The sequence below is a fragment of the Alligator sinensis genome, unplaced genomic scaffold, assembly GCF_000455745.1.
Source record: "Alligator sinensis unplaced genomic scaffold, ASM45574v1 scaffold806_1, whole genome shotgun sequence".
In the NCBI taxonomy this organism is placed as follows: domain Eukaryota; kingdom Metazoa; phylum Chordata; order Crocodylia; family Alligatoridae; genus Alligator; species Alligator sinensis.
In genome coordinates, this window is record NW_005842521.1 from 666310 (window position 1) to 681935 (window position 15626).

Here is a 15626-nt window from a genome sequence, read left to right on the forward strand (position 1 = left end):
CCATTGACACAACAGCTCAACTAATATAGTCTGCTCTATTTAATCTGTGTCACTGGTTTAAGAAATCACAACAGTTTAGACCAAGTGTCTGGATTTTGCAGTAGCAAACCAAAGATAATTTTTTTAATAGTAGTGGGATATGCTTATTCCTAAATCACACATTTTGTACAGTGGGTCAAGTATCAGTGGTATTCTGCCTGAGAGCATAATGGGAAGCATTATGTTCAGTGTTACAAACAGCAGTATCAGGATAAAAAAGTGGGCAACAGAAGGTCAAAAAGGATCATAAATACAATAAAATGTGTGGTAATAAGTATTCTTGAAAGAATACTTGTCCACCTGATAAATTCAGTCTCCTGGAATTAGAAAGGATCAGAATTTCTTTTTTTAAGTAAAACTGTGTGAGTTTATAAATCAGAATAAGGCCCAGTGGCTTTAGTAGACCTCTATGAGCAGAAAGAGGTCTACTAAAGCCATTGGGCTACACATGCATTAATGCTCCGTAATTACTGTGCATTCAGTTTAGTACCTGTAATAACAGGTACTAACTAAATGCACAGTAACTGGCGCTGTAGCACAGTAGCACTGGCGCATGCCTTTTAAGTGATGCTAATGTACAATAAATTAATTCTACTGCATATTAGTGCAATAGCATGGCTTTTGCCTTGACACACTAATGCACAGTAGAATTAGTCTACTGTGCATTTAGTGTCTTGTGTAGACGTAGAGATAGTCAGCCTATTATTCTGAAGTCAGGCAGAAGGCAGGGTAGATTTGCACCTTAGAGACTAAATCAGTTATACAGCCCGAGCTTTTGTGATTTTAATTAGTCTGTAAGGTGCAAATCTACCCCACCTTTAGTAGACCTCTGCCAAAAAGATCTAACTAGTGTTTCAGTAATCAAGGGAAAGGTCTATATGCCTGCCCTGAAGATGTAAAAGGAAAAAAAAACAACCCTAAAAAGAGCTTGTTTAAAAGAAAATCAGAATAAGCCAATGTGGCTACTAATCTTCAACTCTCTTGATTTCTCCCAGTGCATGATTTGGTTTTGTTTGACATAGTTTCCTAGTTTAAAATTAGCATTCTAGAATTTTGAGGCTCATGTAATACTGATTTCTCTACACTGGCATTACAAGATTTTGGAAACATTTTTAGAAAAATAATTATTATGTAATCTTGAGACAATTCATATGCATTGAAGACCGTTTTTAATACAGCTATATTTTTTATTAATACTACTAAATTTAACACATAAAGGTGTTCAATATATCTATATGATATTCTACTTCAGGTTATTTCTATGATATCAAACATTTGGAAAGTTAAAAATATATATACTAACTGAATTTACTTGATTTATTACTAGGAGAATTTATCTTCAGGAAGAAGTATATTCAAATTGTCCAACAGGACAGTATTTCACACAGTTTAATACAACAAGCCGATGACATTTGAGAGAGACACACTCCCTGAAATACTGGTATATCTAAGCTTTATAGAAATAATAAATTTTCCTTAACTTACCATGCTATTGCTTTTTTATTGTATTATTTTCAAACTTTCCAATGAAAATGTTTGTGATTTAAAATGAATCCATTTTTCTGATAATAGCTTATTTGAAATCAAAGGCCCCATGATTGGCATTTTTATATGTAATGAATGAGAAGTACAGAGATTACTGTAGTTATTATTTTTTATAATCATTTTGTAGGAGAAAAAAATAAGTACAAATAACTCTGACCTGGTGATTTAAGTGCTAATCTGGAGTAGATTTTAGGTCAAATTTATTCCTAGTATGTGCCCATTCAGATCAATCAATTTTGTTGTGCAACTCCCTCCCAGTGAAGAATATGACCCCCTAGTAGATTGATTAGATATTATTTAGAGGATTTTTAAATTGAATTTGAGCTCCTTTAACTGCTCATTTTTTCTTCAGTATAATATGTATGTTTGCTAATCTATTACTTTTAAAGGTTACAGAAATACAGAAGGAGTGCAGCATGACTGTCAACTTAAAGTATAAATGAAAATCCGATTTTGGTGTGCTTCAAGACAGTGGTGCTCTACCTCCAGCCTGTGGGCTAGATCCAGCCTGTGGAGCCATGGCATTGCGTTCCCTATAGATCTGGAAATTTAGCAGCAGGGGAGTAGTGGCAATTAACACCACTACTGCTCCCCCACTACCAAATTGCCAAGCCCTGCAAGCCATGTGATATGGCCCTTTGCACAGGATGGGGCCATTGGCACGATCTGGTACAGGGCCCCATCATGTTCCATCCCCATATGTTGGATCAGGCCTGTGAACTGACCCCACACCCTTTGTCCAGGGGGCACCACTGCTTTAAGAGACCATACTCTGCTTTAAAATATAGGAGAATGAATAGGATGAATATTTGATTTTGATTTAAACAAAGAAAATGGAATGTTCCTACAGATTTCTGCATTTTATGTAGAGATAAATATTTGAAACATATGTATATGTGAAAGTGAGAATATAAAGCATTGTCATAGCATTTTGAACTGCTTTCAGTTGTTCAAAAGTGAAAGTTTGGGGAAAAATACAATTTAAATTACTTGATACGCTGTGGTAGCTATTCTCCACGCCAGTTCAACAATGTGTTTAACCCTAGATTAGAACTGCTCGATTTCAGAGCAGTTGGGGATTGCACACCACACAGGTTGCAGGCACTGGGCTACACACTGCACCAGCAGCATGTCTTTGGGGCTGCATTGGCTTCTTGGGACCGCCGCCACCTTCAGCTTTCCCCCGATGGGAGCAGCGTGATTCCTCCACCACTACTACTACTTGAGCACTCCTGCTGTCGGCACCACACAAGCAGTGAGAGCCTTCTCCATCCTTCCCCCCTGCCCCAGTTGTGCAAGCCCCCTCACTGCCACCACCAGATGGGCAATTCCTCTTCCCGTCCTTTCCCCTCTCCTTTACTGCCAGGCAAGCAGGCCAAGCCACCTTCTTCCGCCACCCATTGTGCAAGCCCCCCCGTCACCACCACTGTGTGAGTCATTCACAGCAGCTGGAGCAATGAGGGCAGCAGCAGCCAGGCATGAGATCGAGGCCTGCCCAAGAACTCTGGTCAAAAGTGGCCCATGGGTTGCTAGTTGGACAGCCCTGTCCTCAATGATGATCTCTGAGGTTCTGCCTACACTGGAAGGGGAACTGGGTGTGTCTACATTAGACTCTAAATTCACAGTAAACTAATTCTACTGCTCATTAGCATCACAAAAAGTATGAGCTGGGCTACTGTGCAATAGCTCCTACTGCAGTGCATTAAGTTAGTACCCATTATTACAGGTGCTAAACTTAATGTGCCATAATTACAGCACATTAAGGAATGTTATGACATGCCCATTGTTAGCCAGAGCTATTTTTAAATACAGCTTTCTCAGAAACACTAATAAAGTGTCACAGTGGATAATATAGCCAAGGTGTAACAATGTTATAAATTAATTTAGAACCGAATTTGATCCAGAAAAAAGATCTTATTCAAAATTGTTTGGGAACTATGGGCACATCTACATGAACACTTGACTGCACAGTTGTTACTGCGCAGTCATTTAGTATTTGCAGTCCCAGTGCCTCATGGGTTGTTTCCAACCTTAGTGTGTAGTACTGGTGGCATCAAGGTTTGGGCCTGTTGATGCTGTCAGGGCAGAGCTTAGTGGTTGAGTGCCTCGGCACAGTGGAACTTTCTAGCACAAGGCACGGTGAGATTTTGTACGAGGGAATCTCTCGGCACGGTGGAGAACACTATTGGCCGGTTCTAAATTATTCCTCCGTGACAACTAGCAATCGGCTTGCTAGCCGTATAAAAGGTTGGAGCAGTTTCCGCCCAAGTTGGAGAACTCCGCGCCCATCTCGGAGTTAACGTGGCGGACTGATCAACCGCTGACGACTCCCCGTTGCCGACCAACCCCGACGTACCCCCCGTGTCCTGCATGCTCGTATCAAAGATATCTCGTCGAATCAGAGCTCCTCGGTTAAACTGTAACTGAAGTTTGAAGTTAACTTTCTTCCTACGCTGTACATCTCGACAGTGTAAGTAAAGCCATCTTTGTTTGAACCAGTACACGTTTGTGCCTAATTCTACTCCAGTGGTCAAAAGTACCCATCTGTACGTGCCGGGTTTGTGGCCACAACCCAGCCGACCCTTTCCTGGATCCCCCTCGGCCCCCACAGATGCTGCGTCTGTCATTATGGTGACATAGCACTTCATGTAGACTTGCCCTGTATGTTGTAAGGAGACCAGAGACATTTTAGCTATGAGTGTGATCACGGTTGGTGGACTGTGAATCTAAATACAGGGACAGAGCTGGCCAAAGCCTAGAAAACAAGCTGCAACTAGGAAAATCAGTGAACAAAGAGCAGTAAATGGATAGAATTTAATGGGGAAGGTCCTCTTTAAGGTTAAGGACAAGAAAATGATAATTGCTACTTGGGCAGCAGTTGAGGTGATCCAATAAATTGCAGAGATGACTAATATACAGAAGCTGCAAGATGTTATGTTATCCTGAATACTCGATGGAAGACACTTGTATACATATATGCAAGATTTGTCACCTGATAGAGTTTATATAAATCTGAAGATTAAATGTGAAGCTGGAAATGATAGTGAAGTCCAGGTTGATATCAGGACTTGACAGATGAGGTGGAATAGACACCTCAAGAATTGCAGCAGCCTACCAGACAAGAGGTCCAGGAAGGCTGGCAGGTAGGTGAAGAAAGGTAACCAAGGAAGGCCTTGATTTTGGAACAAGAACAAGGAGGTGGAATGGCTTATGAAAAGGAAATGGAAATGAGGGCCCAGTTTGTTCCCTTAAAGAAAAACAGCTAGAAATAAGGAATAAGGTAAGAAGAAAAAAAGAGGAGGAGCAGCTAGCTTCACAAGGGAAGAGGAATAAATGGGAGAAAGAACACAGAGCCAGGCATTAAAGGGAAACAAGGATGATTCCCTTGAAGAACAGATGGTAAGGTGGTCTGCAGACATCAACACTAGGAGGTATCTCCATGTGTCAAAGTCAGTTATCAGAGCAGACCTAGAGAATAGAATGTGTTTTCTGTCATGGAAATGAACATCAGGAATGAGAAATGGACAAAGAGAAATGGATATGAGGCTAAAAAAGGATCCTGATGAGTGAGGGGAGAAAGACTGACTATCTTTCACATCAGGACATGTGATAGATTCCTGCTAGATTGAATTGAGGGTATAACTCCTTCAATTTTAGCAAGACATGTAAGAATAATGGTGGTTCAAATAATCATTAGTGAAATCCCTAGAGAAGTATGGCAAAGGCATGACAAAAGTTATGAAGGTCAAAGGAAGACTGAAGGACTGATGTTATAAGGAAGGTCTGGGGATATTTGACTTCTGAAAGGCATTTACAGAAAGAAGAATTTTCTGTACAGTTGCAGACCTGGGATACTAGCTTTCTAGATCAGGGCAGATACAAATTTAAGAAATGATGGTAAAAGACTGAGAGAAACTATACCTAGTTTTAGTATGAATGTAGAGGAAGATCAGACATTGTACCATTCAAAGAAGCTGCAGCAGACTGGTTGGGAACCACTGTGGTATACCACCAGATGTCAGCCAGCTTGAAATCAGCCTTATCCTGAGAAAAAAACAATGAGATAGCATGCAGAACAGATTTATTACATGAAAAAATTAAAATGCAAGGAAAAAAAGATCTGGTACCTTTAGAAACAAAATATGAAAAAAACAGAAATTCCTTATTCTGCTCTAATGCAAACAGCATCCTCATGAGTTCTCTAGGTGTTCACAGGATTAATCCACATCACATCTGTGGTATTCGGAAGAAAAGTTATAGCCTGTTGTAGGGACATTCAGCTTTCCACTGAGACTTGGGGCATCTTGTCCTTTGGTTGTCTGCTGTTCTGAAAGGCCTTGTCCTTCCCCCCACCCTTTCTCACCTTCCTGCTCCCCAAATTGTGCTATACATCCCTCCATATCTCTTCTTTATTCTTTCAATTCAAATGAGACACAGCCATTCATCTCTGTATGAAATTTTCTTCCCCTTGATACCTTCCTTTTCAATGGCTTTACCAACTGAAATGCAATTAGCTATTGTTGTTTTAAATTTTCAGCTCCTTCCTGTCTATTAATGAGAAGGCCATAACTCTTCTGACAGAGAGAGTAGCCATTATCTAGAGAGGAGCAGCTTTGTCACCTGATCTGGCTATAAAAAAGAGGTAGCTGAATTGACTCAAAAGGGTATTTATGCATGTGGAAAAAAGCATTCTCCAAAATGAATCATAACATATATGAGTAACTGTGACAACATTCACAAAGGCTAACAAGGTAGTCCCAAGAAGTCTCCAGTAAAAAGTACTGCTGAGCTTTCCTAAGGTGCAATGCTGACAATGTAGACCAGAGATCCCAGAGCAAAAGAAAGTCATGGCAAGACAGAAAGGGTGTCTTCCAAGGATCATAGGAAGGATATCATAACATCATAGAGAATTTGTGTTGGAGGGGACCTGAGGAAGTCCAACCCCCTGCTCAGAGCAGGACCATCCCCAACTAGATCATCCCAGCCAAGGCTTTGTTTAGCCAGGTCTTAAAAACCTCCAAGTATGGAGATTCAACAACTTCTCTGGGTAACCTGTTCCAGTGTTTTACTACCCTCCTAGTGAAAAAGTTATTCCTAATATCTAACCTAAACTTCCCTTGCTGCAACTTGAGACCATTGCTCCTGTTATCTGCCACCACTGAGAGCAGTTCAGCTCTATTCTCTTTGGAGCCACCCTGCAGGTAGTGGAAGGCTGCTGTTAAATCCCCCTTCAGTCTTTTCTTCTCCAGACTAAATAAACCCAGTTCTCTCAGCCTGTCCTCAGAAGTCATATGCCCCAGTCCCTTAACTATTTTGGTTGCCATCCCCTTCACTCGCCAATTTGTGCACATCCTTTCTGTAGCAAGGGGCCCAAAACTGGGCACAGTACTCCAGATGTGGCTTCACTAGTGCCAAATAGTGAAAAATAATCACTTCCCTTGATTTGCTGGTAGTGCTTCTACTAATGTAGCCCAGTATGCCATTAGCTTTCTTGGCAACCAGGACACACTATTGGCTCATATTCAGCTTAGTGTCTACTGTAACCCCCAGGTCTTTTTCTGCAGAGCTGCTGCTTAGCCAGTCGGTCCCCAGCATATAGCAGTTCATGGGATTGTTCTGTCCTGAGTGCAGGACTTTGCACTTGTCCTTACTGAGCCTCATGAGATCTCTTTCGGCCCAATCCTCCAATTTGTTGAGGTCTCTGAATCCTAGCCCTGCTCTCCAGTGTATGTTACTACTCCCCCCAGGTTGGTGTCATCCACAAACTTGTTGAGGGTGCACTCCATCCCATCTTCCAGGTCATTGATGAAGATACTGAACAAAACCATCCCCAGGACCCTGGGGCACATCACTTGATACCATGTGCCAAGTGTACATCAAGCTATTGGCTACTGAGCCTGATGATCCAGTCAGTTTTCTATCTATTGTACAGATCATTCATCCAACCTATACTTCCTTAGCTTGCTTGTGAGAATGTTGTGGGAGATGGTATCAAAAGCCTTGCTAAAGTCAAGGTATATCACATCCACTGCTCTTCCTGTATCTGGTTAGGGATCTACCTAAGTGTGAGCGAGTAAAAGGGATTTTTGTGGGTCATTCACAGTACACAGTGCCAATTTCATGGCCTTTTCATGGGGAGCCTGCTCCTAGATATGGTATAGATTTGGTGGCTAAGTGTCAGTGGAGAAGATCTCGTTTACCCACTTCTAAGTTAAAGACAGACATTCAAAAATCTGTGGGAGAATTGATCCAATCTACGCACAGTCTACACAGCATGGGTGACTGGTGCCATCTTAGGTGGGGCACGTGCCCCCAGTGACCAATTAATGACCGGGGGGGGAGTCCCCTGCAGCTAATCTCGCTGACTGGGGTTGGGGAGGGGGTACCCCCATGGCCAATAGCACAAACTGGGAAGCAGCCACAGCACTCCCGGAAGTGGCTGAAATGCTTCATCTGGCACTCCCCAGCCAGCGCTCTCAGTGGGGGTGCTCCCTCCTGTCCCCTTGTTCATCACCTAAGCGGGGAGTGTGGCCTGTCAGGAGGTGTACCAGCACTTTCAGGGGACGCGTGCACTCCTTATGAGTCACCACTGCTATGCAGGTTCCCTAAACTGCATAGACTGGATCAGGAGCAAACAGAACTCATGTTTGCTCTTTGGTGCAGGCAGGCAGGCAGGCAGACAGATGCCTGCCTTGGTTAAGGTCAGAAGGTGAAGGGCGCTCCTGCACACCTCCCAGCATGCTGAATGTAGCGAAGTGGCTGTGCCATCCCTGATTGGCTGTCAGGCACATGCCTACCTCCACTGACCTGCCATCAAGTAGCTGGTAGCTGCAGGCAGCCAGTGGATGGAGGTTGCTTGCTCTCGCTTAGTGGCATGGGGATCCCTGGGCTTTGTCTGCAGTAGGGGGTGCATGGGTCCACTCCAGGCAGGGGGGGAGTGGGGCTCATGAGCTGCTGGAAGGAAGCAGTGCCACTGGATCATCTTGCAGGTTGGCAGGGTACAGAGCATCCCTCCCCTGTCCCAAGGCCTGGGACCCTGCACTGGAGTGGCTCTGGAAAAGGCTTGCAGGATTCTATCCCCTCCCCTCCATTTGTAAAGCAGTTTGTGTGCCCCAAACTTCTGTTTTATTATGGGTATAGACTGGTTTCCAACCACCTAAACCAGAATTAGTGTGATGTCTGCACCTGGCCCTGCCACAATTAAATAGCCTTCATTGTTAGACAGAGCACAGTAATTCCTTGGTTTAATGGGAGAGATAGCAGAAGACCACTCATAACAGCACTGCCATTAAGATGAATCCCTTTCTTTTACCCAGGGTGTCTCCTTTGGTGAAATTCTGGCCCAATTTTGATCAACAGTAATTCAGTGAAGCTTTATGTGTGCCAGTATTTGACTGGGTAGGTGGCATTCTATTTATGTCCTATTTGGCATTCTATTTATGTCTATTTATTATTATCGAAGCTATATGATTCCTGCATAAAGAACTACCAGATAAATTAAGGCCATTGTCTTGCAAACTAATCAGATTTTAATGTATTAAGTTAACATACTGACAAGTGGATTTAGGACCAGTGTTTTTTTAAGCAAGTAAAACTCAGTTAATGGGTATTCATGATAACTCTCCGAACTGAAGCATAAACATTACCGCAGTTATTTGGCTGTGTTAAGCAAAAGCAAGCACTAACACCATCTGTTATTAATGTTGAAGTAATTTCTGATAACTGCTGTTATAAACAGTAAGGGAAGTAAGCTCATTCAGAGGATGGAAATCAATGATGGAATACAGAAAAATATGCTCTGTGTATAAATACTTCTATTTAATGTATCATTTTCCTATAACTGCTATGCCACATGTTCTCAGCATAGACATTTACTACCAATATATTTCTTTTTACAGTGCTTTTGTATAACCATTATGTTACAATCAGAAAAGACAAAAACCACTGATACAATGTTAGACTATCGAATTACCACAATCTAATTAGTATATAATATGTATCTAAATGTATACAGTTCATTTAGCCTTAACTCTTTTTAACAAAACACTGGCTGTGTTAAACAGGCAGTAATTTGATTGAAATCCAGCATGACAGAGAGATTTAGTTATGGGCAAAGGTACATAGGGAATCCCATACTAACTAAAAAAGTTGGTTTAGGAATGGAAAAGCCTAAACCTTTCAGCAGCATGCTGCTTTCCCTATATTAAGTCAAACATTTTGTTATAGCTTTTATTGAAATTCCCTTGTATTGAGTAGCTAATTTAACAATGCTCATAGAGACGCTAGTAAATGGTTAAATGCATCTGATAGAGACATCCATTAGCATCTTGTTCTTTCTTTGTTCTAGTAGTCTTGGTACATGCACTGACTTACTCATTGGTGAGAAGTATATTACTTTTTGCTGGATTTTGTGATATCTTATTAGACAACCGAGTAGTTGGAAAAAAGTTCTTTGCAAGCTTTCAGGCGCAATCACCCTTCTTCAGACATAGGGAGTCTCTGCTGTTCTGAGATTGCATGGAAGGCAACCAAAAGCTTGTAAAGAACTTTTTTCCAGCTACTCAGTTGGTCTAATAAAAGATATCACATCTACTCAAAGAATCTTACTCTTCGTATTATTTGACTCTGAAAGCGTTAGGATCACAGGGACTTGAACCTGGAGCAGCTGAGCCAGTAGACAGAGACTAAGTCTTTAGCACCACCAAGGAGCTGGTCCAATATTAGCCCTAGCCCAGCCTGGTCCCTCCCATGAGGACATTGACAAGGAGTAAGATGACCAGAGGGAACCAATAGGACATATGAGCCCCTGAATATAAAACCCCTCCTACTTCCTGTGGTACTTGTCCCAACAAGATCACTTGTGTATATGCTTCATGGATCTCTACCCAGCTCCAGCCTTGTTTCTGTTTGCTTTTGCCTCATCTCAGCCTCAATATAGTCCCTACCCCTTCTCCTGCCCCTGCCTTGTTTGGACCTCCTGGCTCTGATCTACTTTCTGCCCTAACCACGATACCACCTCAATCCATGGCTTGATGACTGGACCGCAACAGATACCTGATGTGACCCCAACCTGCCTACAGTACTTTGCTGAGCCACCAGTTGATCCTGACAGTCTGTGATTCCAAATGCTTCCACAGAAGAAATTAGCCAACTGACTGGCACAGAAGTTTTGATCCTGGGTCCTGTTTCAGCTAATATAATTTCCATTGCATAGAGCAAATATTAGCAGAGGTAAAAGACCACACAAAAGGTGAGCAAACATTAACAAGCTAATAGACATGCTTTTTAATTAAAAGTTGAAAAATATAATGGTAGCCTTTAAACCAGCCACTCTCCTACCTTCCCCCTCCAAAACTGGAGACTGTGGGATATTGGAGTTCTAGGGACCCCTATTGCACTACATGAAACAGAACAGGTGTCACACATGGCACTAGACAACCTCACTCTCTGGTGAAGTTGCTCTTTCAAACAGCTAACAGTTTGTGGCAAATTCACTGTGATTTTTTTTCTGCCACAAACCGAATGCCTGTGCACTCACTTTGTGAGTCAGGAATAGGCACACCTTCCAACACAAACAAAATGCTTATCCACTGCATAAGTTTCCTTAGCAGCTGACAGCTCTCTTTTGACTGTTTTGCATGTCAGGCCTTAAATATTTTTTGAGGGCTTTCGCAGATAATTTTCATTTATTCAACAGGTGATCTGCAGATGAGCTCACTTCCTTTTCTTCTAGAACAGGGCTGTCCAACTGGTGCTCCACAGACTGCATGCAGCCTGTGATAGGTTAACATGGAACCAGCAGGACCCCATCTGGCCACTGCTCTGCCACAGCTGGCCCCTATCTGGTGGCTGTCAGGGTAGTGGCTAGGGTCTTTGGGCTCCCCTTTCCTCCCCCATCTTTTGGTTCTCACCGTAGGCAGGGTGGCACAATGTGAAGGGGGTCAGGCTGCCTGTGCAGTATGCTGAGCCAGGAGGCAGGCAGGGGTGCTTCACATGCCACAGGTGGGATCCAGGCTGCCCAAGTGGGAAGGTATAGTGCCTGGATGGCACATGTGGCTAGGAAGGGATGGCTGCTCATGCACGAAAGGGATTGCTGAGCTGTATGTATTGCTCAGGAGGGAGAGTGGCCCCGGGTCTGTGGCCCAAGCTGCGTGCAGTCTGTGGATGCTCAGGAGTTGGACAGCCCTATTCTAGAACGTGCACTAGAGAGATTGGGTAGAATTGAATTGCACAAACAGTTTTGTTTGATCCTTACTAATTTGATGTTAGTCACTTTCACTGGAACTTAATAGCTTTAGCTTTCTAATAGAAAAAAGACCAATATCTTCTTACCCTAATACGAAAAAAACAGTGTGGTGAAAACTGATTTTATTAGTATTCCATCTAAAGTTATCAAAATACTGCAGCTGAAAGAGAAATGACAGGATAAGCAGTTGATTGAGTTACAGTATGATGGGAGAAAACAATAGAATCCTTCAGCACCTCAAAAAAATTTGGAGAGACTCACCCTATGCTCATTTTACTCTCCCCATCTCTCAGCAGCTGTGATGAGTAGGGCTGTGCGAAGCTTTGGGTGCTAATTCGATTCGGAGGAGATTCGGTGGCCAAATCTCCAAATCCGAATTAAATCAGGAGATAATAAAAAGGTCTGAATCAAATTGAAGCTCTCTGAATTGATATGGAAAAAATTCGGAGAGCTTCGACAATTCGGGCAGTCCCCAGTCACTGCACCAGGGAGCTGGAGCTGGACTTGGAGCTGGTAAGTAGGGAGCGGGGGAGGGGAGGGGAGGCTGAAGTGGGGGGGAAGGGATCATGGGGGAACCCCTGTCAGGCCCCATCCCCTTGGGGGGGCTCTGTCATGAGCCCCCATGACCCCTGCCCACTCTCTCAGCCTCCCCCCATGGCTGCCCCACCTGCCCCAGCTCTGGCCCTTTAAGAAAAATAAACCTCCAAACTCACTGGATCCTGCAGTGCCCTTGGGGCTTTGGGTGGCTTGTGCAGAGCCCCCCACACAGCACAGGGCAGCAGGGGACAGTGGGGATCGCCCCCCACCAGGCAGGAGCCGATAAGCCCAGGGTTTTTTTGGGTTATTTTTCTTAAAGGACCGGAGCTGGGGTGGATGGGACAGACATAGCAGGGGCTAGGGGAGTGGGCAGGGGTTGGAGGGCTCATACAGAGCTCCCCATGCAGTGCAGGACAATGGGGATCGCCCCCCTGCCAGGCAGCACCCGGTGAGTCTTTTTTTTTTTTTTTTTTTTTTTAAGTGCCGGGAGCTGGGGTAGGTGGGGCAGCCATTGTCAGGGCTGGGAGAGCAAATCACCAAATTGAATCACTGTCCCCCCGATTCGACCAAATCTGAAACGAATATTAGCTGCTTTGCACAGGCCTAGTGATGAGCATTGGTTAGAGTTGTGTACCTATATCTGATCAATTTGAGTATAGCCACAAAGGCTTGTGTGAAAAAGTAATGGACTGGCCATTAAAATTGACTGGTATGCTAATAAGCATTGACCCGAATCCTGAAATTACTTATTCAAATACATTGTTTGAAATAGATATTACATATGCAAATACATAAGTGAAAAATTATGCATGTGTATAAGTGTTTGCTTATACACATGCATGGGGGGCGTTGTATTATTTCTCTTCTCTTATATGCTCAAAAACACAAAATAAGGCTTTAATTGGTCAAAATTATAATGGACTCTGGGCTTGTAAACTTTGTTATTAACAATCCTAATTCTTCACAGAAGAAGCCACAAAAATCCAGTCTGTAGAAGAAACCATAAAAAGTAAACACCGGTCACAAGATATCATAGTAAAAATCATGCAGTTTCATTTAACACATCATACAATTTATATGGTTGGCTCCAAGCAGCCCCTTCTTCCTTTTCCTTCCAAAAGATGAATAAGGCTTGCTTATTAAGTAGTTCTGTTGTAATATTACAAGGTCTAATCTGATTATGTCATTATACAATCATATTGAAAGATGAAAAGATTAGCATGGTTCTAGATATATCTTCTTTAAACATACTCAAGAGCAGCATTTGGTATAGCTAATATGATACTGAGTTTCATGACAGTGCCTAAAATAAGTGTTAAAAATGAAGACTACTGTGTGTACTAGTTATAGCTGAGCTGTTCGTAATTCAGATAATAAAAACATACGTTTATCAATTTTGCGCTTTTATTAAGCTTTTGATGATGATTTTCCATCAGAGAATTTAGAGAAATCTTAGTTAGTGGGGCTGTCTTCCCAGTTATAGAAAATCAATAGTATTCCAGAAGGGTGGCCAGAAATATAGCTCATACCTGCAATGATCCTAAGCTTCTTCCTAAGAAGGAAAATTTTATGCAATCAAAGCTTTACTGGCAAATATGACAGATGGTTTTGTCAAAGCCAGCCAGCTTAGTGCTGGAGGATTAGATTAAGGCTATACTTTAGAGGAAGTGTTTTCTTCTGTTATGAACCTTCTAGAATCAAAGGATTTGAGCTCATTGACAGTCAAACATGAGTGGGATATTTTTATCAATTTAAAAGATCATAGATTTAGTTATCTACGTTAAGAATAAGATCCAACTCTATGTAAAAATGTATTTTTAGTGGGCAAAAGCCTGACTCTATTAACGTTTATGAGAATTTTCCAACTGCCTCCAGTGGAGCCAGGATTTCTTCCCCTACCTCTGCCAGGGATATCTTTTTCCCTATATTTGTTCATAAGACCTTCAACATGTATAGTTTGTATGAAAATAGAGAAACAAAAAATGGTATAAATGTCATTGTCAAGGTGTTCAAATTGTGCTGTCAAAGCATACAGACATGTTCTTTCTAGATCTAGGGTAACTTTCTGGACTCTGGAAATAAAAGGAGATAAAGACAGTGGCCAAGAAACTGACAAGACAGCAAAAGTATGACTCTTACAGAATGCATTTTAAAAACCATGAAACAGTTGCAAGGCTTTCTAAAGCCATATTGAGTAGGCCTGTGTGAAGCGGCTAGTATTCGCTTTGGATTTGGCTGATTTGGGGGACACTGCTTCGATTCAGTGATTCAAATCAGCGTCTTGGATCAATTTGGCCGGATCTCCGAATCAAACAGGCCCCATCCCCCACCCACTCTCCCGGCCCCATCAATGGCTGCCCCGCCTGACACCAGCATCCCAGCTCTTTAAAAAAAAAAAAAAAAAAAAGCCCCATGCTCACCAGCTCCTGTCAGGCTTGCGGGGGAGGAGGAGTGGTCCCCACTGCCCTGTGATGCGTGGGTGGCTCTACCACGAGTCCCCAGAAGCCCTGATGGCTTCTGCAGCAGCCAGTGAGTGCAGAGCTTTTTATTTATTTATTTATTTTTAAGAGCCGGGATGCTGGGGCCGGGTGGGGAAGCTATTGATGGGGCTAGGAGAGCGGGTGGGAGTTGGGGGGTGCTCAGGGGGGCTGGGGATGGGACCTGGCGGGGGCCGCCCTATGGTCCCCTCCCCCTTCCCTCAGCCCCCGCCTTCCCCCCGAAGCAGGGACTACCTGAATCTCTCTGAATCCCTTCTGAATTGATTTGGAGAACTTCAAATCAATTCAGACCTTTTTATTGGTCTCCCAATTCGATTCGGATTTGGAAATTTGGCTGCCAAATCGGACCGAATCTCCTCTGAATCAAATCAGCACCCAAAGCTTCACACAGCCCTAATATTGAGAGTCTAACCACATTGTTGGCAGTGTTGGCAATTCCTTGATTTGAGGATGGTCTCATTGATGAATCTTGAGGTGACTTAAGAGTCCAGTAGTGCCAATGGTGGACCTTCAGGAAGGTGAGAGACTGGCAAGTGCACGCAGCCCTTTATTTTTCCCAAAGGAAGTCTACAAAGATGTTTGAAGCTTCAGCAGATGAGCAAGAGAGTCCAATGGTGCCTCTGCACCCTGAGATGGTGCAGAGGCACTTGGAGGAACTGGATGCGTTCAAGTCAACAGGCCCAGATGAGCTCCATCCGAGGGTACTGAAGGCACTGGCTGACGTCATTGCGCAGCCACTGGTGGGGATATTTGAACGCTCC

The 15626-nt window shown here is 43.1% G+C and overlaps 1 protein-coding gene across 3 annotated transcripts in view; it reads left to right on the top strand.

Annotated features, from left to right (window-relative positions):
• RIBC2 (RIB43A domain with coiled-coils 2) overlaps nucleotides 1-15626 on the top strand; it is a 91190-nt gene that overhangs the window by 30140 nt on the left and 45424 nt on the right. The window contains exon 7 of one of the 3 annotated variants that reach the window (XM_014523682.2): nucleotides 1367-2813. In XM_014523682.2, coding sequence (XP_014379168.1) covers nucleotides 1367-1448 — 82 coding nt within the window. In that variant the 3' untranslated portion in view covers nucleotides 1449-2813. Of the gene's footprint in view, nucleotides 1-1366; nucleotides 2814-15626 lie in introns of those variants that run through there. The other 2 variants (XM_006031655.3, XM_014523681.2) reach the window with 2 other exon arrangements.